Source organism: Numenius arquata, chromosome 12, assembly GCF_964106895.1.
Source record: "Numenius arquata chromosome 12, bNumArq3.hap1.1, whole genome shotgun sequence".
Lineage (NCBI taxonomy): Eukaryota > Metazoa > Chordata > Aves > Charadriiformes > Scolopacidae > Numenius > Numenius arquata.
In genome coordinates, this window is record NC_133587.1 from 39,858,787 (window position 1) to 39,883,421 (window position 24,635).

Consider the following 24,635-nt stretch of genomic DNA (forward strand, 5'->3'; position numbering starts at 1 on the left):
AATTGCCATGGAGAGGCTGGAACACAAAAGAGCGCAGCTATCTCAATTTACATTGTAACCGCCATCGGTGCAGCCCAGAACAATGGTATCAGGGAAAGAGTCCTGCTCTCTCCAAAAGACAGATTAATTCAACGTGCAGGAAAACACTTCAAACTGAGAAAGCAATACTCTCGGAATTGTAACAGGCTCCAGAAACTCGGTGCCAAGCCACAAGCCCAACCAGTGCCCTTGGGGAAAAAAAAAAGAAAAGAAAGAAAGAAATGTTAAGATATAAGCAAACATTTCCAGTTTAAGTCTCACTGGTCAGCTGGATCTGGTAAAGGCAATTTTATGCCTTGGTTCAGTGGATGCACATTTTGAAAGCAAAAGAGCTACACAATTAAAAATAGATAAAATAGATAAGGGTCATGGGTAAAAATACCAAGTCTTTGTACTTGGGGAGGAGCCTGTGCAGGCCACCAAAGGAATTTTTAGAATTCCCACTTGCAGCAAATGGCCCCGAGCTCCCAGATTTCACCTGCGGCCAGCGCAGCTCGCAGGGCTCCCACCAGCAGCTGTCTCCTCCGGGGCACAGCCACCAACTCTGAGTCACAAACACAACCCGAGACACGTCGGACACACCTTCAACAAGTGGTTTTCTTTCTTGTTAACTCCTGAAAATTGCACAGCCCAAATTAACAGAAGAGTTTTAGTTTTCACTGGTTAGAACTGTATAATCCTGCAGCAAAATTACTGCCATGAATTTCATACAGTGAAAGTTTTCCAAGTGTGGAATACAAAATACATAAACTAAATTCACTGACATGGTGCGGAGGGTACAGTCCAGCAGTGGGGCTACCTCTACTACAGGGAGAAGCATTTTTATAAGCCTTCCTAAAAGAAGCTGTGGGCTTTTTCCCCAAAGGATTTCCAGTTTGAGATTTACACTCCTTACATTTACATTTAAGATTTACATTTCTTCTGACACAAGAAACACGGATTGTATCAAGCCATAGGAAAAAGGAATATGAGGCTGTGAAGGCCAAACACTATATAAGACCTTAACAACTCACAGGCAGTTTGGATAGAAGGATGGCAAAAGAGAAAGGAGTCATTATGAAAGAATTAAAGTCATTCTTTCCTGCTACACTATTTGCATTTTTTATGTACACCAAACCAGCTCCTTCAAGGGAGGTGCCTCATTCACTATAACCCTCAGGCTTCATTCCACAGCTGATCAATTTTATTATTTTTTTTTTCTCCTTGTGGTGTAACTTTCCAGCGAAACTTAAACATGTTTGTTCCATGGGAACACAGTGATGTCACCCAGCTGATAATTGAAGCACTCAACAATCAACAGAATTATTCATAGTATGCATTAATATGATTGTCAAAGGCAAGCGCTTTGATCTTGTTGAAACAAAACTCACTTTATTGGGATTGGTTTGCTTCCAGCATTTTTTTTTTTCCTCCTCAAAAAATCCACGAGGAATTTCGCTATTTCATCCTGGGTCAGGAGGAAAGGAAGCTTAAGTGTCAGAAATTCCCACAGAAACAAAAATCTCATGTTATGGCCAGGTCAGGCTCTTCTCTAGTATCCATTCATTTGTTTATTTTTATTTCTTTCAAGTCATCGGCCGCCTTCGGAGAAACGAAAGTGCTTCCTGCTGCTGAGCTGAACTTGCTGACCTTGGTTGAGTTCAGTCGCTCCACCATCTCTCGTGGAAGGTTACAGCCTTGGTCCTTTCGCATGTTCAAAGAAAGAATTTGTAAAGAGGGAACTTTGCACATCTCGCAACGCTGCTTTCGCAGGATATGCGGAGAGAGGGATTTCATCATTGAAACGTTGCACGTATAAACCACCAGTAGACAGTTCAGTCCAGGGGAACGCGTACAAATCACAAAATAAATCCTCTGAAATCCGTACAAATAAGACCTTAAAACTACTTATCAACTAAAAATTATTCAGCAGAAAAAAAAAAAAAAAAAACACAAACAGGTACCTATTACCAATGAGTCTCGATGAAAAAAAAAAAAAAAGCCAAATCCTGGCACCCTTGTGGAAGAGAAACACAAGCAGCTTTCTGCTAGGCTAGCAGAAACACTTGGAATAAAAGTGCATTGCTCTAATGTAACAGCTATTTGCAGCCTCTCCCAGAACATAATCTAAATCTCCATGCAATTACAAATCCAGAGTGCTACACCTTGGCCCCATTATGGAAAAAAACTGTAGGATTTCACTGTATAAAGTTTGCTCCTTTGAGCATTTTAGAAGCCACTCCCTACCTTCCATCAGCTGCCACGGGATGAATTATTTACACCTCGTTAGAAATATAACAGCAGGCATGAAGAGCACTGGGAGACTTAGAAGGGAAAACAAAAAGCGACTTCAGGTTTTTAACACAAGTCCTGTATTTTAGGTGTAAAAGGGCTTATTGCCTTCTGAAGGGGGAGAAGAGCTACCTATAAAAAAAAAACCTGTGCATTGCGATGAGTTCTGCCTCCTGGTGGAAAACCTACACCTTTCATTCCAAGACGCAAATCCAGGCGTAGATACACCAAAGGAGTCTGCAACCCTCAGCACTACATGACGCAACGTGCACATCTGCCTCACACAGCTGGAAACCCCTGTCCCTTAAACCCCTGGCTTAACCCTCTGCTGTGTCTCCACCAGCAGGACAGGGCACTGAAAAAAAAAGACCTTATCACACACAGATTACGGTTCTTTCCAATTAAATACGGGACTGAAAAAGTTCAACACGTACAAGGATGTTTGCTAAGGTGGCACGACTAGATGCCAGCTCTGCCCTCCAGCTAGAGGTGGCACAAGGACTGGAAAGGCACCACAGGAAGAGCACACTTCTGAGGGAAAGGGGAGCTGGAGGGGAATCGGACTCAGGATAGGAAAATGGCACACAGGGAAGAAAAGGATAAACAAGTCTCACAGATTCTAAACATACTCTCCAAAACTCTTGTCTTACTTAATAGTCTACAATAATAATATTAATTCTTCTTAATTTCTGGAAAGAAAAATGAAGTCTGTAGGAACATGTATGAAATAAAAGACCAGAAGAGTACTAGTGAGGAAAAAAAAAAACCCCGAAAAAAAACAAAAAAAAAATCCACACAACACCCTTTTCCACAGACGTGTGATCCATCCACGCCAAGGACTGTTTCCAACATACCTGTGTTGATGCAGCTTGTGACAGCAGCGACTACAACAGACATCTCTGGGCACACCTGTATCAGCTAAAGCAACTGTCTTTCCTCTGTGTCCCCAGACTTCCCTACACTGACCCTGAGCTTGAACAACTGCTTCCAGGACTTCCAGTTCAGCCCAGTTTGGGCTAGATTGGGGCAACCAGTTAAACATATGCTCTGCCACCCGGTTCAACCAAAGCAGACTAGGCAGCATCCACATGAGCAGTGTGACCAGCAGATCTTTGGTTAAGGCAATGTTGGCAAGTGACTTTTATCATCAAACACGCCAATTTCCTTCTGATTAATCTACCCACTGTTCACCACAGTCCGTTTGAAAACCGCCTTGCACATTGATGATAAATCAGTGAGGTCTGTGCAGTCCACCGCCAAGCCTATGAACTTGCTGTTTTAAAAACCTCTCTAGTTCGTGCCAAGAATTTTATCTAATCTATTCATTCTGAGGACTTAACAGTCAAAGGACTTATTCACGCTGATTGTCATTATTCCAAAGAACGATATTTTAAGATAACAAGATGTAATAAACTCTGGGTTTTGTTGGCTTTTTTTTTTTTGGTTTTGGTTTGTGGTTTGTTTAGTGTTGGGTTTTTTGGTGGTGTTGATTTTGTTTTGTTTGTTTTAAGAACTGTGGGGCTTCTTGAAGCTAACTTTTTTATGTAGGTTTCTTCTTGGTCATTAAATCATCTCTTTGGATACACAGTTACACCTAAAGTTTATTCAAAGCTATCAGGAAAGTTACCTGCAATTTGCACTGAGCCATCTTCTCCAAGAAGAATATTTCCTGCTTTCACATCCCTGCAGAAAGATAAAGCAACAATAAGTGGAAGTCATTAAACCTTTCCTTCAACCAACAAAAATACATTAAAAGGTTATTATTTCTTATATTTTATTTCTTCCATTAGCACCTCCTGCTTCCAATCATGCAGGAACAGTAGAGACTTAAGCCCAACTGTAACCTCAGTAGACACACACTAAGTGGTATACGTACAGTTTATAGCTAGTAGCATTTTTAAGTACTATGTCGAGAAAAAAAAGATTTGAAAAATGTATCAGAAGGTACCCTCAAAAACACAAGGAGAGTGATTTGTCCCAGGTTCTTAACTTAGCTAAAAAAGTGAACAGAACCTAGCAGAGGTCTGATACTCATGTACCCTTTTAGGGGGGGGAAGACTCCAAGAGACGGCGAGTTGATCTAGTCTTGCTACCGCTGGATGCGTCCTATTCTTCCCCAGCTCCAAGTCTCACTGCTCTCCAGCCCTGGAGGAGTTCACCCGCTTCCTCAGGAATTTAGTTCACCCAATACACTCAGAGGAGAAAAACTTTGTTTGCTCACAGCTTAATGAATGAACCACATTCCAAGGATCAGGTGTGCAGAGCCAGTACAACAGAGATGGTGAGAACGGGAAAGTGGGGCCACTCAATTGTCCTGTGAAGTCTCAGCTTCAGTGAAAAAAGTCTCCCTGATTTTTTTTCAACCAAAGTCAAACAACACACAAGAACATCCAGCACGTGCTATGGAAGTTATTGTACTATCCTCTTCCTACTCAAAAAAAGCTCTGGTTTGTTAACAGCAGCACTTCTCCATCTTTGAGTGGAATGCTACTTTCACTCCAAATATGCTTTGAAGTAAGGGACCTTAAAGACCATCTAGTTCCAACCCCCTGCCATGGGCAGGGATACCTCCCACTAGACCAGGTTGCTCAAAGCCCCATCCAGCCTGGCCTTGAACACCTTCAGGGATGGACGAGAAGCTGGACATGAGCAGGCAATGTGCTCTCGCAGCCCAGAAGGCCCATCACATCCTGGGCTGCATCAAAAGAAGTGTTGCCAGCAGATCCAGAGAGGTGATTCTGCCACTTTCCTCTGCTCTGGTGAGACCTCACCTGGAGTACTGTGTGCAGGTCTGGAGCCCTCAATATAGAAAGGACATGGACCTGATGGAGCGGGTCCAGAGGAGGGCCACCAAAATGATCAGGGGGCTGGAGCACCTCTCCTATGAGGACAGACTGAGGGAGCTGGGGTTGTTCAGCTTGGAGAAAAGGAGGCTCCGGGGAGACCTCATAGCGGCCTTCCAGTACCTGAGGGGGGCCTACAGGAAGGCTGGGGAGGGTCTGTTTACAAAGGCCTGCAGTGACAGGACGAGGGGCAATGGTTTTAAGTTGGAGAAGGGGAGATTTAGATTGGATATTAGGAAAAAGTTCTTTACCATGAGGGTGGTGGAACACTGGAACAGGTTGCCCAGGGAGGTGGTTGAGGCCCCTTCCCTTGAGATATTCAAGGTGAGGCTCGACGAGGCCCTGGGCAACCTGGTCTAGTTGGGGGTGTCCCTGCTGACCGCGGGGAGGTCGGACTAGATGACCTTTGGAGGTCCCTTCCGGCCTGGACCAATCTATGAATCTGTGAATCTATGGGGCGTCCACAGCTTCTCTGGGCAACCTGTTCCAGCATCTCACCACCCTCACAGCAAAGAATTTCTTCCTGATATCTAATCTAAATCTCCCCTCATGTTCACTCATGTCCACCAGCATGGCTGCTAAGCTTGGCTAGGAGACCACGCAGACACTGTCTCAAGAAAGGCTGCAAGCAAAGCAACTGCCTGGGGAACGGATGCCAGTGAAGAGACAGCAATTCACAACACACCTCACCTTAATGGCAGCCACCTGCACGGAAGAGAAAAGAGAAAAAGGAAAAACCAGAAACCAAACTGAGCACATTCTCCCTCCACTGCCTTCTGCAAATATTCCAAATCCTTTCACACATTAAGAAAAAAAGCCAAAACCTATTTTTTCTATCCTCCCTCATGCATCATGAGAACAGAACTGGCACTATGGCCTGGCCAAAGAGCCCCAGTTGGGCCCTGGAAATCTCCTCCTTCCTGGCTTTGCTCTTCTGAAGAAAAGCCTGGGCTGCTGCCAGTTCCAAGCCAGGATAATTTTAAACACATCCTCTCCAGCATTAGCATTTGTCAGATTCTTCCCAATACCCACCAGTCTGGGACATTGGCATGGCAAAGCTTTCCCCCAGCATACAGCACAATAAAAGTGAACAAAGACTGTCCGTAAGACAGTCCCACTAAAGATTACCTTAACAGCAAACTGCAGCTGACAGAAGCCTTGAGCCTTCAAACTAGTATTTCAAGTCATGCCAAACGTATACCTCTTGCTACCAGCGACCATCTTGGAGCCTAATGCTTCTTTGAAGCACAAGTGTAAGAGCAAGTACAGGAAAACACGAATTTGCTTTAATCCCAGAATGATATGGGGTTGGAAGGGACCTCTGGAGATCATCTAGTCCAACCCCCCTGCCAGAGCAGGTCCACCCAGAGCAGGTTGCACAGGAACATGTCCAGGTGGGTTTTGAATGTCTCCAGAGATGGAGAATCCACCACCTCTCTGGGCAGCCTGTTCCAGGGCTCTGCCACCCTCAAGGTAAAGAAGTTCCTCCTCATGTTTAGGTGGAACTTCTTACGTTCAAGTTTGTGCCCGTTACCTCTTGTCCTGTCACCGAGTCCCCAAAGCAGATCACATTGAGCAATGAAGGAAGTGCTGGGGAAGTTTTTAAGCAGATCTAAGGATGAAGCCTCAGCCGTCGTGTGCTTCAGAGTCAAACCCAAACCTCAGGAAGGTTTCATTGGTGTAAAAACAGCGTCCAGAAAGCAGCACCCGTTCAATACCACCAGACCATCCCACCATAACAGAGCAAGCTGGACAAGCTTGGAGCACAAAAAGAAGTGAAACAAGCACTCAGATTGAATCCCATGGGAAAAAAGAGCCAAAGGACTCCAGTCCCTTAACCCCCTCCAATGCAGAGGCTTGCTTTCTTTTTAACTTCAGCTTGGATTGATTAAAATTTACATATTTTCTCATTAGAAACAGAAGTCAATAAATATGGTGCTTCAAGCTGGTTCAAGAAATTAAACCAAGTCGTTGCTACAATAAGAAATCCAGGAGGCCAACAAGGGCCACTGCCAAATACCCAAGTCGAGCTGCAGAATTAAATCACAACTTGATGTGGCGTTTCCTCCCGGTGACCAACCCTCTGAGAAGGCCATTACTCACCCCAGCGTGGTACACTCCACCCCACAGCAGCAGAACCGATCGGCAGCAAGCTCTTTGGGGACACCCACTCCGTTTTGGAGCCGCTGTACCATAGAGGCAACTTCCAGCTTTGCCATTCCTCACCCAGTATATTGCCATCTCGTCACCCACTGCAACAGCACCGGGTGGACATCAAACAGCAATAACACCGGGTGAACACAGATCCCTTTCTTTAGCCTATACCGGTGTCACCAGCAACATTTTCAAATTAGGTCCTCCTTTAAAACCATCTTTAAGATTAATTAATTGCATTAAAGCAATGGGGCAGGGGAGAGAGGAACGGTGCCTTCCTGTTTATTCTCGCCAGGAGATGCTTATAAACTCACAAGCTGAATGGCGAGAAGTTTGTTACTCCAGGATATAGTTATTGCCAAGTATAACAATTTGAAGGTACTTCCTATTAATGTGGTAATGACCATATCCTGGCCTGATACGCTTGGAATAAATGGTGTGCCTCTGGCATAATTACTACACTGGAAACAGGAAGCAGCTTTAGGCTGTAGCATAAACAGTAATTATATCACATTTTAAATGAAGTTACAGAAGGCTGGAGTAAACTTTCTTGCCAGCACCTTAACAAATGCTACTGTAGTTCTGGACTTGCCCGCTCCATAGCTGTCACCTTCCTCTCTTCTAAAGCCTCCAAGAGCCCTTCCGCAAAACAACAATTATGTTTTTATTTACCTCGTACTTCACAACCAGAGTAGGAAGAGGGGTTTGGAGCGGCTCCAGTGCAAAGCTGGATTCTCCACATCAGCCCTGAAAGGTTTCGTACCAAGACAGAAATTGCTCCTCATCTGCATTCCAAACTGGTTTAGATTCCCAGTGCCACCAAAGGCTAATGTACCAGTTACATCACCTTAATGCCTCCAGGTTAGGGCTGGGTCATAGGCATTAGATGCCATATAACCAAAACTGATCCCAAATCCAACTAGCATCCAGCTACAGGAGACTTGGGAGCACAAGAAGGCAATGGGATGATGCTCCCCAGTTTCAAGAGCAGTGTTCCCACATCCCCCACAATAAGTTTTTCAACTGGGAATGGGGGGGGGGGAACTGTATCTTAATAACTTGTTCCCACTATAAAAAGCCTTAAAATCCTGCTAAATGATCAGATCTGCCCTCACCCATAGCCACCAATCCTTGGCACCGCCATACAGTCGTTGTCGTTGCAGTGACAACACTAAAGGAAAAAGGAGGACTTGCTGGTCCATAATGGGGAACAGCGTTATCAAAAAACCAGCTGCAACTCCGCAATCCTGGCATAAGCCATAAAACTTACGGTGTTTGTAAGAATAGCAATGAAGCATGTCAAGTTATCGCTTTTTAAACGAGCCTCTTAATATTGTTTGGAAATTGAAAAGGGTTCACTTGGCTTGTGTTCAGAAACCTACATTGGCAGCAATAGCCAGGACAATATAAAGCCACTGTGACTGTGAGACAAGTGACCTGAGCAGAGTGGCATCCCAGGACTTCTACAGCCTAGGACTGAAGAAAACTGTCATAATAAGGGGGAAATGGAGATAAGCCTCATTTATTATGCCTTTGCTTCCAACCTGCTCGTATGTGCCTTTAGGATGCAACGCTGGCTGTCAGCAGAGCCGTGAGTCATCTGCCCATTAGATGCAATTTACATCAACTGTAACAACAAATTTCCATGGACTGAACTCTATAGTGTATGATTTGGCATGAGTGGTTGGTCCTGCCAAGTTTCATTAAAAACAAAAAAAAAAAAAAAAAGAGAAGGTGCAAGAGTCAAGAATTACTATTTGCTGTTAATGGTAATGAATAACTCAAAATATTTGTACTGAATGCAACCAATTGCTGGAGTTGACATTGTTCTGAGTAATTTGTAAAATTACTTCCAGGACAGTATCTTGACTTACAGTTAAATATGAAGCGATTTGTGACACACACTAAATGAGCTCTATTCTCTCTCTGCAATCGAACGTTACTCTCCCTTCAATGGCACGCTGTTACCTATGTCACCTCTCCCCTTTGCCTTATAAGCCAAGATATAAAAAGCGGGCGACATGCAAGAGCTTTAACATTTGAGACAGAGCTGCAAAATGGAAACTAGGCTTGGAGCATATAAGCGGAGTAGTATTTTTACGCCCTCAAATGTCAGCATGTTCAAGTACAACGTAGGAGAAGGCATCAAGACAGCTATCAGAAGTGCTGTACATTAGCATTCTCCCTGTTTCCGCTCAGAAAAGCCCTTTATACTAACATTTTCATGCCAGAGGGCTGAGCTTTAACTCCCAAACTCTTGGGCGAGATGCAATTACTCGGTACAGTGCTGTACTTAACTCCGCAGAGCTGGACTTAGGAACATCTCCCAAAGCTTGAAGGTCTTCCAACGGCAGAGAGCTGGCACAGCAGCTTCCATGCTCCTCTCTCCAGCCTCCCTGCTGAGCCAGGCATAAGCAGGGGGAAGAGATGGCCAACTCCACAGCTTGCTCCATCCCTGTTCATCCACAGCCCTCTCAGCAGGCCCTTGTGGCCACTGGCAGCCGGCACCAGCGGCAGCAGCCAGGCTGCTATAAATTACAGCAGGGGACAGGCCCAGCGACACGCTTTATTGCTCAGGATCAGGGAAGCACAGCGACTGCTTCCACCCTCTTCTCTGGGTCGCTCTGCCGGCTGCTGGGCCGTGGTGAAAGATCAGGGCCCCAGGGTAAGAGCTAAATGCCAGCAGCACAAGGCAACTCATGATTTACTCCGAGTCTCATAAACCGTAGAGGCATTTTTAAAGCCCCAGCTTCACGGGGGCTAGGGTAGGTAGGAATATTTAAGGGCTTTTTAACTGTCATTTTAAAAATCTGGAGAATGTTAGATGAATAATCCAGTGTTATCAGGAATTAAAAGACATTCTTTTTGGTTCTTTTAAGCAGCGTGAAGCAAGGCTTTGGAAGGCAGAAGTGACCGACTGCGGCTTTGCAAACAGAGGGGTGTGTAGACAAAGCCTACTGGAAAGGACTGTCAGCTTCCAACAAGACGAGCAACAAGAGTACATTGAGTACTTGTTTTCTCCGTGCCCTACCCTTAATATCCAGGCAGATCACACTCAGAGCAGCGAAGAGACCTCTTGGGAGAGGTAACTGCATCCAGTCTCCTGGCACAGGCAAACAGAAACCCCAGTAAGGGCTACACGAGAAATGAATCTCTCCCATTGTACTTTATTTTAGCTAAAACATAAAACTCCTTTCAGACGACCCATGATGCTCTTATTATGTACAATTCCTCCTGAGTTTTTGCCCTCCAACGCTGCAGAAGTGGACTGTTGCTTTAAGTAGAGGGTTTGGAGCCCAAGAAACCGTAACTCAGGAATTTGATTCATTTTAGGTTAAGCCACTATGTCAGCTCAGACATGAGAGGGCTCACCAAAGAAAGCTTCAGGAGATCCTCCCGAAATTCACTCTGTCATCTTAGTTATCTGAATAGCTCCGGGAGCTGGTAAGATGCTGAGGCAGTAAAAAAAAGAGTTGCAGGCCTTGGGCTAAGTCGGTGCGAGTCCCTGACACGAAGCGAGACAGCAAGCGGCGTGTCACATCCCTTACTGCTCTCCTGTCTGTCACACGGCCACTGTTATCACCGCGCCTGCAACTTCCCTTTATCTCAGCAAATTACGTCCAGCTTACACTTTTTGTTCCTCTGCCAATTTCTCCTTTGATGTTTTTGCGCTCTCATTAATGCCTTCTCTTCCCACGTGTTTACAAGCCTAACAATGGTTAAAGGGAGGTGCGGTTTAGTGACAGATCCTGCCTGCCTTGGACTTTACCTCCCCAACCATCACCATGCCTCCAGCCCAGCATCAGTCTGCAGGTAACCTCAACTGCACTCAATCGGTGTGGGGGGGGAAGTTGCTCCAGCTAAAAACAAAACCTTAAAAATTAGTTTTCAGACAGATCAGCTCCTTCAGACAGATAATAAAGTGCTACGAACACTAGACCTAGCCCTGTCTCCCAACATGATCTAATTATACCAACCCTCTCAGCCCCACTTCTTCCTCCTACAAAAGAGGCTGTTGCTTCACATATTCACCCCAATGCACATCACTGTTGTAATATCAGCTTATTTGCCAAGCAGCGAAGGCTTCTGACAAGCTTTAGCCCTTTGGCAGTCAATGCATCTCTAACCTCATACACCTCTTTTTCAAGTTTCCCCTATTCACTCAGAACTTCAGTTTTCCTTCTTGTATCCCCCGAAAGGAAAGGACCCTGCCCAGCTGGCTTTAAAATCGAGTTTTCATACAGCACATTTAGCACAGCAGCTAAAAACATACCACGATTTCTTCCACAAATTCATCTATTCAGCCCTTCCATTTCCTGATCCTGCTTCCTAAGGACTGCAACGGGGACAAGGCACAAAGCTCCTTTAACAGCTGCTGCATGAAAAGCAACACACACAGAGCAAGCTGTGGAGTCACAAGGTCTGTCTCCTGCCCCTGGAGGCCCAGATATTTTTGGGAGGCCCTGACTTACTATTGGTAACAGAGGAAAACCAGTCAAGTTATAACCTGGCCTTATTTCAATGTTTCGTGTCAAATTATTTAAATTATTTAAGATGTAAGGAGGTGGACATGGTTCATGTGGTAATACTAGTGATGCATGTCACCATGAGGCAGTATCTCCTGCATGCTAAAACATGTTCCCAGTGTGCTCAGAAATAGGAATTTCCCCAGAACTACCTCACACAGATCGTCCCAGTTTGAGTACAAGGTAGATCAGGTAGCAGAAGAACCAAGAAAGCCAGTGATGCACACATCTCCCTGCCTTGACAGAGAGACATAAGTTCGTTTCAGTTCATTCACTCAACCTGGATCAAATGAGGCCCAAAAATGTTGATACAGGGCAGCTCAAAAAGGTCTTAATCTCCAAATAAGCAATAAGCACCCCTGCTCCAGGGAAGCGGTATTCATATCTACACACACACGAGGTCCAAGGCATTCCCCTACGCAGCCAAGAGCCACCCATATCTCTGAAGCCACTCACAGCTCTTGCTCAGCAACATTTGCAACGTGACGCAGAAGGAGAAATTCAAGGCAACCAGGGCTTGCGAGAGACTTGCCAGCTCGACTTCCTTCTCCAAAATCTAGAAGATGAAAGTTTTAAGCATGGCCAGCACAGGAAGAAGAAAGGGAAAGGAGATCTCCTTATTTCATTCACCTATTCCTATAAAATGGAGAAAGCAGTTATCAAATTGGGTACCCATACGATGGAAACGGTCTTCTTGGCACTCCCACTCTAACGTGGTGATGCTTTCCAGGCTGCCACGGAACGATAGGTTTCTCTGTGGCAGCTCCCTATTTCTTGTTCTACACGTGTGCAGGTTTTTTCTCACTTTTGTTTTTGAAAGTATTAAGTTTTACCTTTTAATGCTACAATGTTATGAGAACTCTGCAAGACAGGACGTAATTGGATTTAGTATCAAAATGAAGTCTTGCAAAACTTTCAAGTGTGCTTAACGTGTTACTACACAAATTTAGCAAGTGACCTTTTTCTCGTGCTTTAGCGTAAGACGTGAATGAAAAGACTGCAGTGGTTTGAATGAATGCTTAAGGCATCTCCACACAGGCAGCTTTTAGGATCTGTGAAGGCCAGAAAATCTGCTGCTTTACAACAGGGGACAATATTCAAAGCCATCTTTTTGGAGTCAGCTGTTCACTTTACGCGCCACAGTAGAAAGGACAAACAGGATGAACACCAGTGATTTAAACAATTACTCTACTGCTGGAGAGATGCTGCAAGAGCCTATACTGGGTGATCTAGTCCCAGTAATTTATCATAGAATCATAGAATCATCTGGGCCGGAAGGGACCTTCAAAGGTCATCTAGTCTGACCCCCCCTGCAGTCAACGGAGACACCCCCAACTAGACCAGGCTGCCCAGGGCCTCGTCGAGCCTCACCTTGAATGTCTCAAGGGAAGGGGCCTCAACCACCTCCCTTGGCAACCTACTTCAGTGCTCCACCACCCTCATGGTAAAGAGCTTATTCCTAATGTCTAATCTAAATCTGCTTTTTTCCAGTTTAAAGCCATTACCCCTTGTTCTGTCATTGCCGGCCTTTGTAAACAGACCCTCCCCAGCCTTCCTGTAGGCCCCCCTCAGGTACTGGAAGGCCGCTATGAGGTCTCCCCGGAGCCTCCTCTTCTCCAGGCTGAACAACCCCAGCTCCCTCAGTCTGTCCTCGTAGCAGAGGTGCTCCAGCCCCCTGATCATTTTGGTGGCCCTCCTCTGGACCCACTCCATCAGGTCCATGTCCTTCTTATATTGAGGGCTTCAGACCTGCACACAGTACTCCAGGTGAGGTCTCACCAGAGCAGAGCAAAGTGGCAGAATCACCTCTCTGGATCTGCTGGCAACACTTCTTTTGATGCAGCCCAGGATGCGATTGGCCTTCTGGGCTGCAAGTGCACATTGCCTGTTTATGTCCAGCTTTTCATCCCTCAGCACCCCCAAGTCCCTTTCCTCAGGGCTGCTTTATTATTTACATCAAATAAAAACAGTGACAGGAGAAGGATGTCACGAACAGAGTGGTTGCACATACGCATGAAGGTACTTTGTTTCTTCAAAGTCAGAAGCTAACAGAGTCTGTTACGTTTTCACCTGATACAACTGATGCAGCAGACAGTGAATGAAGATTATTCCCCCTGGAAATATGTCAAACCCAAATACTCCTGGCAATCAGAAATTGCTAGAAAACGCCTTAGTTGAGTGTGCAACTGTCATGGATCACTGACCCAAACCCATCACTGCTGTTGAGCCTTTCAGAGATCACCCCAACCTCTATCTCCCGCTCTTTGTGATATTTTTCCTGCTTCTCATCCCCACGTAACAAAGGTGGGAAGAAAAAGCTAGAAACTCACCTCCCTTTTAGTGCAGTGCATTGTAGTTGTACCAAAAAGTTGTTTTTCCCCTTGGACTAAATCAAAGTTACTTTGAGGAACTGCAGGACACCCAGTGACAAAGCCCATAGTGTCTGAAGAGAGTGACGTAGGGACAGACCCCTGAACGCAAGAGTCGTAGAGCAAGTGCTCACCTTCAGACATCACCCCACGAGCTGCTGGGTGGACCCTCATAACGCAGGGAGCCCCTGAGGGCTGAGGCACTGACGTTAGGCTGAAGCCACTGCATGGACCCCAGCGTTCCTGTGCTTTCATCAGCAGTGAGAGTTACCATCAGTTTTAATTGCCAGGTTTTTAGAGCAGAGATTGTCTTTATCCATTTCAAGGAAAACTGTCTCCACAGGAGCTATTGTTTCTGGCTATCTGCAGATTCAGGATTTACATCTGGTTCATATTTTCTCTTTGCAACCACAGAGAATTTTTTTTATTTGTTTGTTTGTTTTTTTTTTTGTTTTGTTTTTTTTTTTTTTTTTAAACAATGAATTTCAGGATGATGCAGTGGAAGAAAGAGCCACCAGGAGAACACGCTGGTCCACCAAACCACCACAATAGGCCCCAGTCTGACTGCTGTGCACACAGAGTGGGGACTCGGTGGTCCTTGTGCCCCCAATGCTGCACAGCAAGGTGTTCATTTGGGGGAACAAATTGCCCAGTACAACCTAGAGCAGCATCTCTTTTCCCCTGTCCCACCAAGACACTCAAGAGCAACAGTTCTATCGTTCGTTATATTAACAACTAGTTCTAAAGGCTAATTCTGCCCATTCCGTACCATAAGGAAGAAGACACCAAAGTACACTTCTCTGAAGATAAAATTCCACTTCCCAGGGCTGAGCAGTAGCTAGATTTCAAATTACTAGTGTCCTGACTTAAAAATCAAACTGGCAATTAGAGGTGAAGGGCTCCACATGCCTTTATCCATCCCTCAGTCCCCCTCTACCAAACTTAAGTTCCAAAATACACTCCCCAAAACAAGATTATAGCACTGTGGAGAGGAGGGCTGTGAAATTCTCCTACAGTATTGCTGCAGAAACAAAAAAGCACAGTATTTCAGTCATCAACATAATCAGAGGCATACTGGAATCCAGTTTAACCACAATATCTGCCAGCACGGCTATCAATGCATTAATCAGCTACATGAAAATTAAGCTTGAATCCTGCAGGACAGCTGAGTTCTGCCAAAATATATCCATCAGCTCCTTCATCTTAAATCCGAAACTCACTACTGGAGGATCGTTCTGTATATGTGCTCACATACAGACACCCTTTCTTCAGAAATTATTTTCTCTTAATTTAGTTAGAAGAGGCAGGCAGTTAAACTTCGATCCTGTGTCAAAACCATCCCAAGGTCCAAAAAATAAGCTAATGTATTTGGCATAAAAACACAGCAAGAATATTGTTTCCAGGGGCGCTTCAAAGCAACGTTCAAAGAGCTGCCACAGCACCCTGCTGCCCCACACTCATTTTGAAAAGACACCCAAAAAAAAAGCCAAAACATTCCGTATGGGGGCACAAGCTCCTCTAACTGAGCGTATCAAATGGGCTGCTGCACCTCTCGCCCCTTAAGAAGTAGAGCAGCAAACAAATTAATAGCTGGATCACTGCCACGCCAATATTTCAAGCGCATGCAACTCTAAACCACTTCCTAAGCTTTTTTGTTTTTAGCAAAAAAAAAAAAAAGTATGCAAGTATCACATTTATTATGCCAAAATACGAGAATCTGATTATATTCGAGCAGCGTATCATTTCACCTGGACTAACTGAAATATTCAGTTACACAACAGCTAATCATGAACAGAAGATAAGCTCAGAGATAAAAATAGGGAGAAAGACAGAGAGACCTTGTAACAGTTAATCAGCATGATTCATTTGTCAGACTGCCATAAAGAGCACCACCTGAAAAAGCCTTGAACTTCCCTCCAACAAATCCCTTTAAGCAATAAAACCTCTTGGGTTGCTTTTGCTTTAGTTTTCTTTCCAAGTCATTCATCAAACTCCCGCTAATCCCCAAATACACAGAGGAATCAGAGTCCAAATGGGGAAGAGGTACAACATACCCCGTGTGTCACCCAGACAAGATTAGCACAGGAGCAGCCCCTCGCAGGACATGGGTCTTGCTCTACTTCCATAAAAAAAAAAAAAAACCCCACACACGTGTCCGAACGGATTCCTCCAGGATAGCTTCATCCGAAGGTTTCCAAGTCTAGCCCTCTGTCCCCCGTGCGCTGGCTGGTGCCCAGGTATTCAACTCGCTTATCACAATCACTAGGATTTCCAATGGCCATTGGGATCACTCCACCACACAGAAAAACCTCAACGGGGATGGCAGCAACTGGCACGGGAGAAACGCCAGGGACAGGTCCAACAGCAACGAAAGCAGAGAGCTGCCAACCCCGAGATACGGGAGGCAGCGGCGATTTTGGAGGCAGACGGGGATCATTTGTAATCGTTACCTTGGTATAGAGCGTTTGATGAAAATAAAACTGATTCTGCCTTCTCCTTTGTCTTTGCCATAAGGCTCCAGACTCTGCTCCCAACAGCCCTTGCAAGACAAATGCAAAAAAAATATCACTTTGGACAATGTGGGAGACTTAAGTATTTGCTGCTGAACAATGGCATCTATTGAAGCCTCAGCCTCGCCCTGGCTGTTAATTAGGAAAGTAAACACACACACACAAAAAATTATTATAATTTAAGCCTTCACTAGATATTTGGCTTCCTAATCTCCTCTAGAGAATACTGTCAAGCTACCCTCCTGTCCAAAGCAGGGGATTTACACTTCCATGCGAAGCCAGCTCCCCAAACCTTAATTAGAAGTGGCATTAAGTTCAAGGCAGGCTTATGCAGAGTAAGATCCAGCAGCAGCAGAATTTCATTAAGGCAGTCTTCCACGTGTTAACTTGATTTAGTCATTTAAGACGATGCACAATTTAAAAGTATCGAGCAGCTCCGCTGTCAGACATATATTCTCTGATCTCACCGATGATTTACAGCAGTAACAAGCTGTCCCCACTTCAGGTCAACACCACCCACAAAACTACATTTGGGTGCAGATATTCATCCTTTGGGCTTTGCCACCAGCCTGGGTGTCCAACTCCAGATATGCTAATGACACCTATTCCATCCATACTGTGTCTCTAACTTCACCAAGCCGTTTTCCCCTAAGTGTAACGCAGAGTTGCGATATTCAGCGTAACCAGCCAACACTTTGCTCTGCTGAATATCTGCTTGCTTTGGGTTGGATTTTCCAGGTCTATCCTAAACCCTTCAATTTTGACTCTTCCCAGCTGACCTTGTTTTGGCCTGAAGCTCACCCCAACCGCAGCTGCCCCACATGGCAGACACCATATTCAGCCCCTCAGCCATCAACTGATGCAGCCGCTTTCCTCCAGAGCCACATACTTTAAGCTGACCCAGGGGACCAGAGTTTAGTTATTTTAAACACTTCCTCCCAGAGCATCCCTGGCACGACTGCACGATTTCCACCTGCCTTTCCCATCAGCCATGACCAATATTATGACCCCTAGCATTAAGGAAGATGGGAAAACCATACAGATATTCCTATGTATGAGGAAAGGTCCCATCTGTACTACAACTTTAAACTGTGTTTTTCTCAGCAGCTTACACATATCTGGATGAAATGCAAGAAACACGATTAACTCCATTCAGGAAACATGTTTCACCCCTCAAAGGCATCTAAGCTTGCTTTCTGCCAACAGATGGGTTAAAAACCCATCCTTTGCTTCACAGGTAGGAAACTGCACACTTTTCCTTCTGTATCTTGACTATTACCACTTCTCCAAATTTCCCAGGCCACACAATGAGGTAACCCAAACACTTTTTTTCTGATAAAACATTATGCAATTGTTGGAGCAGCCCCAAAATAGAGGGATGCAACACATGCAAAGTAGCTGACACACACAACCGCAACCTTCAGTGGCAGCAATGACACAGCTTTGATTTCTTTGCTGAAGTCCCCTAAATAAGGGCAAAATGTTTGAAACAAGCACGATGAGAATGGCTGGAGCAGGCTTGGTTCAGTCTCCCTCCAAATGATTCAATATGAATCACATTTTCCTCAGAACAAGCAGTTTGAACTTTGCGTGACCATCATATTTTAGCTGAGTGCAGTAAAAAAAGCCAACACATAATATATCCCCTCTAAGCTTTACCGCCATGACTAGTGTTGCTGTTTCACTACAGCAAGTCAAGAACCACCTCTGCTTCAATACAGAAATAGTTATGTGACATCTTCAGAAAAACTGAAATTTAACAGGTTACTGCTGCTTTAACGTATATATTTTGATTTGATTAGACCAGAAGATGAACTAAATCAGTCAAGCAAGTCAACTGCAAGTCACAGATGAGCATGTTTTTTAAATTACTTATGCCAAGGGTGAAAAACTACCATCTACTCCGCAAGGAAGTTGGTCTGCTACTTTATTCTAACTTCCCAGAGCTACGTGAAGTCTTATCTCTACAAAAACAAAGTTAAACACCCAGCTGCGAAATCAAAACTGTCTTCAATGAAGACAGCTCTTGTTAAATCAGAATTTTAAAAGAGACTGGAATCCGAAATTTGAGACTTCCTTCAGGGAAAAGAATTCCACCATAATTATTTCCAACCACTTCTTTCTTTTTAACCCAAAGCAACCTATAAAAACCAGTCTGTTTGACCAAAAATATGAAATAAATACTTCTTGGGTTTTCTAATTAAAATAACATTTTGGCAAAAAGAGTTACCTCTTCTTATGCAGCTATCGTAAGAGGACAGAAACTTACTCCAGCACAGCAGCAATGCTTATAATGGCATTGTACCAGAAGAGAGCCAAGCTCACAAAATTCCCAAGAAAGAGGCGGCTGTTGTTCCCAGCAGCAGTCTGTGGCTGGGATGATGTATATTAACCACAAGCGGTATATTCTATTTTCAGCACATATTTAGGATTGCAAATCTTATTCTTTTTAATGGCAGAACATACTGATTTAGTATCCTCTCTTGCTGAACTACACCACACCTTGACACCAGCAGAGAGGAAAACATGATTTAAAAATACCTCCCAAACGACACAGCAGCACAGAAACCCACACGTTTCAGTGATCCATCAAATCACAGGCCATTAGTTAACTGGATTTTGCCTACAGAAGTTGTTTTTCCACTAATTTTGTTTCCATCTTTTTTTTTTTTTAAAATGAAATTACCCAAATTTAAATTTCATTATGTTGATCTTGCAGCTAGCCTTAAAAAAAGAAAGAACAGGGCTTGAAGGACTCCTTATTAAATTGCTCAACACTTCTTATGCAGTGCTCTTGGTGATTTGTAGCTCTGCAAGAAAGAAAACCAGCTGAAGTTTTCCAGCTCCAACAACCAGACTTTGCAGCTGGATGTTGACATTTGGAAAAAGGGTTCTCTATATCAGAACTTCTGATACCGCAAAGTTTACCCAAACTTGGCCTAGTCATAGTATTTCCTAAAGCAGCATTTGAATTCTGAGTTTTGATTAAGGTCCCACCTTTATTTTCCTCTTTCCATGCCCTCACAGTTGGTTGTAGGATGAGACTGCATGTGTTCAGCTGCTGTTTCAGCGAAACACATTTTGGGCAAAGATGAGGAAAATGAAAAAATACCTGTGGATTTGTCCATTTTTATGCAGATAGTCCAGCCCCTCCAGCACCTCCTTAAGGATTGTGGCTATACAGGGTTCATCCAGGACACCAGTCTTGTGTTCTCCTTTGGCCACAATGTGCTTTATAATATCCAGGACGGAGCCTAGAGAAAACAGAGTTCAACACATTAGTTCAAACTAGAAAAACAGATTCACAGCTAAGTGTATTTTATAATCACTTAATGTACAAGCCCAAGGAATTTATTGGGAGGGGAAGCAACGATGGTCAGGATCAGAGTCAGTAGCTGAAGCCTTTGCTGCAGGAGAGCAGAAGCAACGATGCACAGGGGTGCAGATCCTCAAGGCGGGCTGTAAAATCCCCACGATGGCAAGTAACTGAGAAGTTATTTGAACAAGCCAAAACGTAAAGTGCACATAGACAGGACTCTTGGAAGGTTTTCAGGTAGATACCGATGCTACAGCTGTTTTAGTACCGAGCACTGGAGAGGCAGGAGGGGGAAATGGAAAAAGCAGGGGGCTGCCAGGATTCACAAGCTGAAGGCAACAAGCTTGATAAAATTAGACTCTCTTTTTCAGCTCTTATAAACTCAACGCAGAAGAAGAGCAAGAAAAATCTAATACATTAAGGGATGACACCGCCCTAAAAGAAAAAAGTGGAAATTATTAAATAGAGAACAAATGAGGCTGAATTCTGACAATAAGTCACTTCACCACGTACAGAACTGGAATAGCTTAGATCCTTCCCTAGAAACATCAGGCTCTCTCCCAACCATGGTGTGAATGACATCATCTTGCATGACAAACCACGCTTTATAGAGCAAACCACCTCTTTGAATTGCACCCAGGAATAAATGGAATCAATGACTAGTAACACGCCTCTTGTGCAAGGTCCTTTTTTCATGATACATTGGGTACTGTATTTTTTGTATTTGCATCTGGACTGAAGACAGTCTTCTCAGAACTGTATTTTTATTGCTCCAGTACGGAATGTCTAAGCCTGTTTTCCAGGCCTCTGCTATTTAGCCCCTTCAAACTTGGGTTTCTATGGTTTAACGACTGGATAGTCAGCTAGCAGGATTTTTACAGCTACGGACACAAAGCAATGTCAGCACTACTGGGAAGTTCTTAAACAAGGAGAAAAGCAGGCACGACTGCAAAGCACAAATTCCAGCCTTAATTGTCTTTGAACAGTTAAGAACAACTCAATGCTAACTCAGCTCGTTTAGAAAAGCTGAAAGTTTATTCTTCCCAACTTGCAACCAAAAAAATAAGTAAGAGAATCTAAACATTTTTGTATCTGAAGAACAGTAAAAGCTGAGAAACTTACTCGCGTGAATTTGCTCAATGAGGAAATTACAGGTTCCACCTTGTAAATTCTTGAAGCAAGCAGAAAAATACAATGGAGGTTTTTGGTTTTTCTTTTCATCCTTAAGGTTCAGGTTGACAAAAAACTTCTCCCCCTTTAAAACTTATTTTATTAACTACCCTATTTGAATTTCTTGGGCCAAAAAAAAAAAAAAAAAAAAAAAATCACACAGATCGGTTTGTGCTTAGCAAAGTAGTTTACTTTTGGATTCTGACATGAAAGCAAAAAGGCTGCAAGGTTCGAATTCAAACACCACATGGAAAGGCTTGTTTTGCACAATTCAAACTGTGCAGGAAATAATTCCATGGGTGCCTTTGTTTGCGGGAAATGGTATGTGCTCCTTGCTGCAGTCAGGACAGTCACTATTCCCCACTCTGCCCAGTCACAACGCTTTCCATCTTCTCCAGCCCACCAGCATTAGTGCTCACAGGGAACATCAAGTCACCCACTAAATCCACCAAAAAAATAAGCTGAGGGGGGAAAAGAAGTGCTATGTTTTGTTGGTAGTGAGCATAACCTCTGAACAGATGAGTTTCGGAGACAATGAAGAGGAAGAGGAGGAGAAGAAGGAAGGAGAACACATTTGTGAATGCAGCAAGCCATTAGACCAGCTCCCTGGCTGCCCTGAACGGCACCTCCAGCTTCCTCTTCCCAAAAAACCTTTGTATTTTCTGCAAATACCTTGAACCAAGCAATCTTAAACACAGCAGACACTAACCAAATAGAATATAAATAAGGAAAATGGAAAAAAAAAAATACAGAAATGAAGTTGCATAACATCCCCCCAGCATTTTATGCAAGAGTACTCTTAGTGTTCAGCCTTCCTTTACCCTGTCTTGAGCACGGAAACACACTCATCTTTAGTGAGTTTTGACACGGGGCTTAATTAGTTAGCCAAGGGCTTCACCCAGCCGTAACTGAGGTTGTTTCAACATACGTTGGACTTCCTGCATGGGAGCAAGGTTATCTCTACCAAAGGAAATTGTAAAACCCAGATGTAAGAGTACAGTCCCCTCCACTGAAATCTCTCGTTTAGGTTCTAGTGTCTAAGAAAAAGTGCCTCCGCTGTGTGTCACGAGGATTCACCTGGGATTCAGCCTGTCACATAATCATATTTTAAGAGTACGTGCTTACAAGCTTCGATGCTTCTTATTTTGGACATGAATTTTTGTGACACCAAAAAAAAAAAAAACCCACCGAAACCCCCTCCACTTTCACTGTTCAGGTTTTTTCCTCTCAAATATGCCTTTATCTGGAGAACAAACTGTCACTTGTTTTAGAAGTCCAGTGAAAATATGTGGTTCTTCACGTACTCGTTTTGTCCTCTTTCCACCCACAACTCTGTTAGCAGACTTTGTTCAAAAACATTTCCCTTCTCCTGCAAAGGGCTCAGGGAACATGAGGAGGCAGATCATATGGTGCTCAAAATTCATTTGGTCAAAAAAACCTCCTGTATTTAGCCAAATTAGAGGTTGTAATTAACCCAGAAAAGGGGGCGGGGGTTAGACAGACAAGAGGGCATGCACAGAGCCAGCCTTCATTGTGAAAGGGCTGATTCACACCCATACTATATCTGATCCCAGCCCAGCCTATCACTTTTTAAGCACATTTTTTAAAAACCCACTTTACTTTCACACTGAGATGTTCAAAGAAGTGGAGGAATTTGCCAGTCTTCGACAGAAAGAAGGGCAGCAAAAAGGCTACCAGCAAAATGCTTAGTTCAGGAAACAACAGGAAAAGCAACCCAAGAGACACCTTCCTGTTGCAGAAAGTGTTATTTTGATCATCTTCACTTTGTGCAAGGAAAAAAAGTTTTGCTACTGGCACCACAACACCATAAAGTTGCGATTTTTCCACCTCACAGATCAGTAAATTTGGAAAGTAGGTAGTCCTTCCTGATTCAATTGCAACTTCATCAAGCACCATGGGATACAAAAGAGGAAGCCAAGCTGCACTTTCACACGCTGCTTCGTGCTGTGTTCAGAATCTCCTGCCATGGAGGACGTGGAGCAACTGAACAACCAGATCCCCAAACGGAAACCCACAGCTAAGCACGAAGTGACTTTGAAAGGAGAAGTCATGGGAATTCCACTACTGAGGGAAACGCTTTCCGCTAGAAGGCAGATACTGCATTGAATTTACCAGGCTGATGCCAAAATGCAGTCGTTCCCGAGGATCTCAGTTAAGCGTGTGACACACTTACCAGGGTAAGACCTCCACCGCCTTAGGATGTGGACAGATTTTCTCACTTACACCAACTTCCTCACACAATAGATTAGTAAATGGGAGCCCCATCCTTAGCCTAAGGGGAAAAAATGACAAAGTGGCCTGTTCCCAATCCAGCAATGCATTAACTGCTGGAAATTCACTGGAAATTAATTCAGCTGAACTGGAACCAAGATCCAACCTACAGAAGAGCACGTGCTTTACAAACCCAGCATCCCTATTCCGAAACACCAGCCTGATTCCTGACATGTCCAGTTTCTGAGCCAGCTTCCAAACCAGTTTAAGAGTAACTGGGGAAGTTAAGAGTACACCTGAACATAGTTGGATCTCTGCTTAAATGAAGCTTCAGTATAGATTTGTGCTCTACGTACACAAAGAGATTGAATAATTTGAAAGACAAACATCTCCCATAATCTAGCGGCCAGAAGATTAGATTCACATTGGAAATAAGGCACTCATCCTATATTAGAGAACAGTTACAATATTATCAAGGAAAAAAAAAAAAACACCACTACAATGTCTTTTTTTTGTTTTAAAGAAATCTTTGACTCCTCCCTAGAATACAGCTTCAATTTCAGGTAATACCATCAAGTACTCCATATTATACATGGCATTATGTTAGATTACAACAGTTCTCTCCTGATTTTTCTGATTAGAAATGCACAAGAAGAAGCTGGAGATTTACAGAATAGGAGGGTCAGGCTTAAGTGAGAAAGAAATTCAGTTTGGCTGAGGGTGACTGGAAAGCTCTTCCAAGCCCAGAAGGGGAAGCGCATCAGGAAAAGACAAAACAAGACAGAGGGAAGAGCCAGAACTAGAGCCTAAAATGTAAATATAAATAATGCTGTCATTAATAAGGATGTTTAAAGAAGTCTGGTGATGAGTAACTGATCTCAAAGCCCAACAGAAGACAAAAGGAAGGAGAGGATATTTAGAGATTGATGTGGAAAAAATGCAGTGATAAACAAATTCCTGCCCATCAAATATACACTGAGCAGCACACGAACAGGAAGCCTACAAGATATTGTGCAATTTGATAAAGCATTTAGCATTATTTATCATACATCATGAATTAAAGTGCCTCGGTATATTCTGACGCCAATTGAAAACTATATTACGTCTATTTAGTAAAGCACAATCTCTCAGCAATTGAAAGTTAAGTGGTTTTCTGCTCAAACCCACGAGCTTCCTCCCCTGCTCTGAAAGCTGCTAATGCAATA

The 24,635-nt window shown here is 43.8% G+C and overlaps 1 protein-coding gene across 3 annotated transcripts in view; it reads right to left on the reverse strand.

Moving 5' to 3' along the window:
• The window catches only part of OXSR1 (oxidative stress responsive kinase 1), a 94,208-nt gene that overhangs the window by 32,118 nt on the left and 37,455 nt on the right, over positions 1 to 24,635 (reverse strand). For all 3 annotated transcript variants that reach the window (XM_074157005.1, XM_074157006.1, XM_074157007.1), the window contains exons 4-5: positions 19,825 to 19,966; positions 3,938 to 3,993 (exon numbers count right to left, since the gene is read on the reverse strand). In XM_074157005.1, coding sequence (XP_074013106.1) covers positions 3,938 to 3,993; positions 19,825 to 19,966 — 198 coding nt within the window. The remainder of the gene's footprint in view (positions 1 to 3,937; positions 3,994 to 19,824; positions 19,967 to 24,635) is intronic.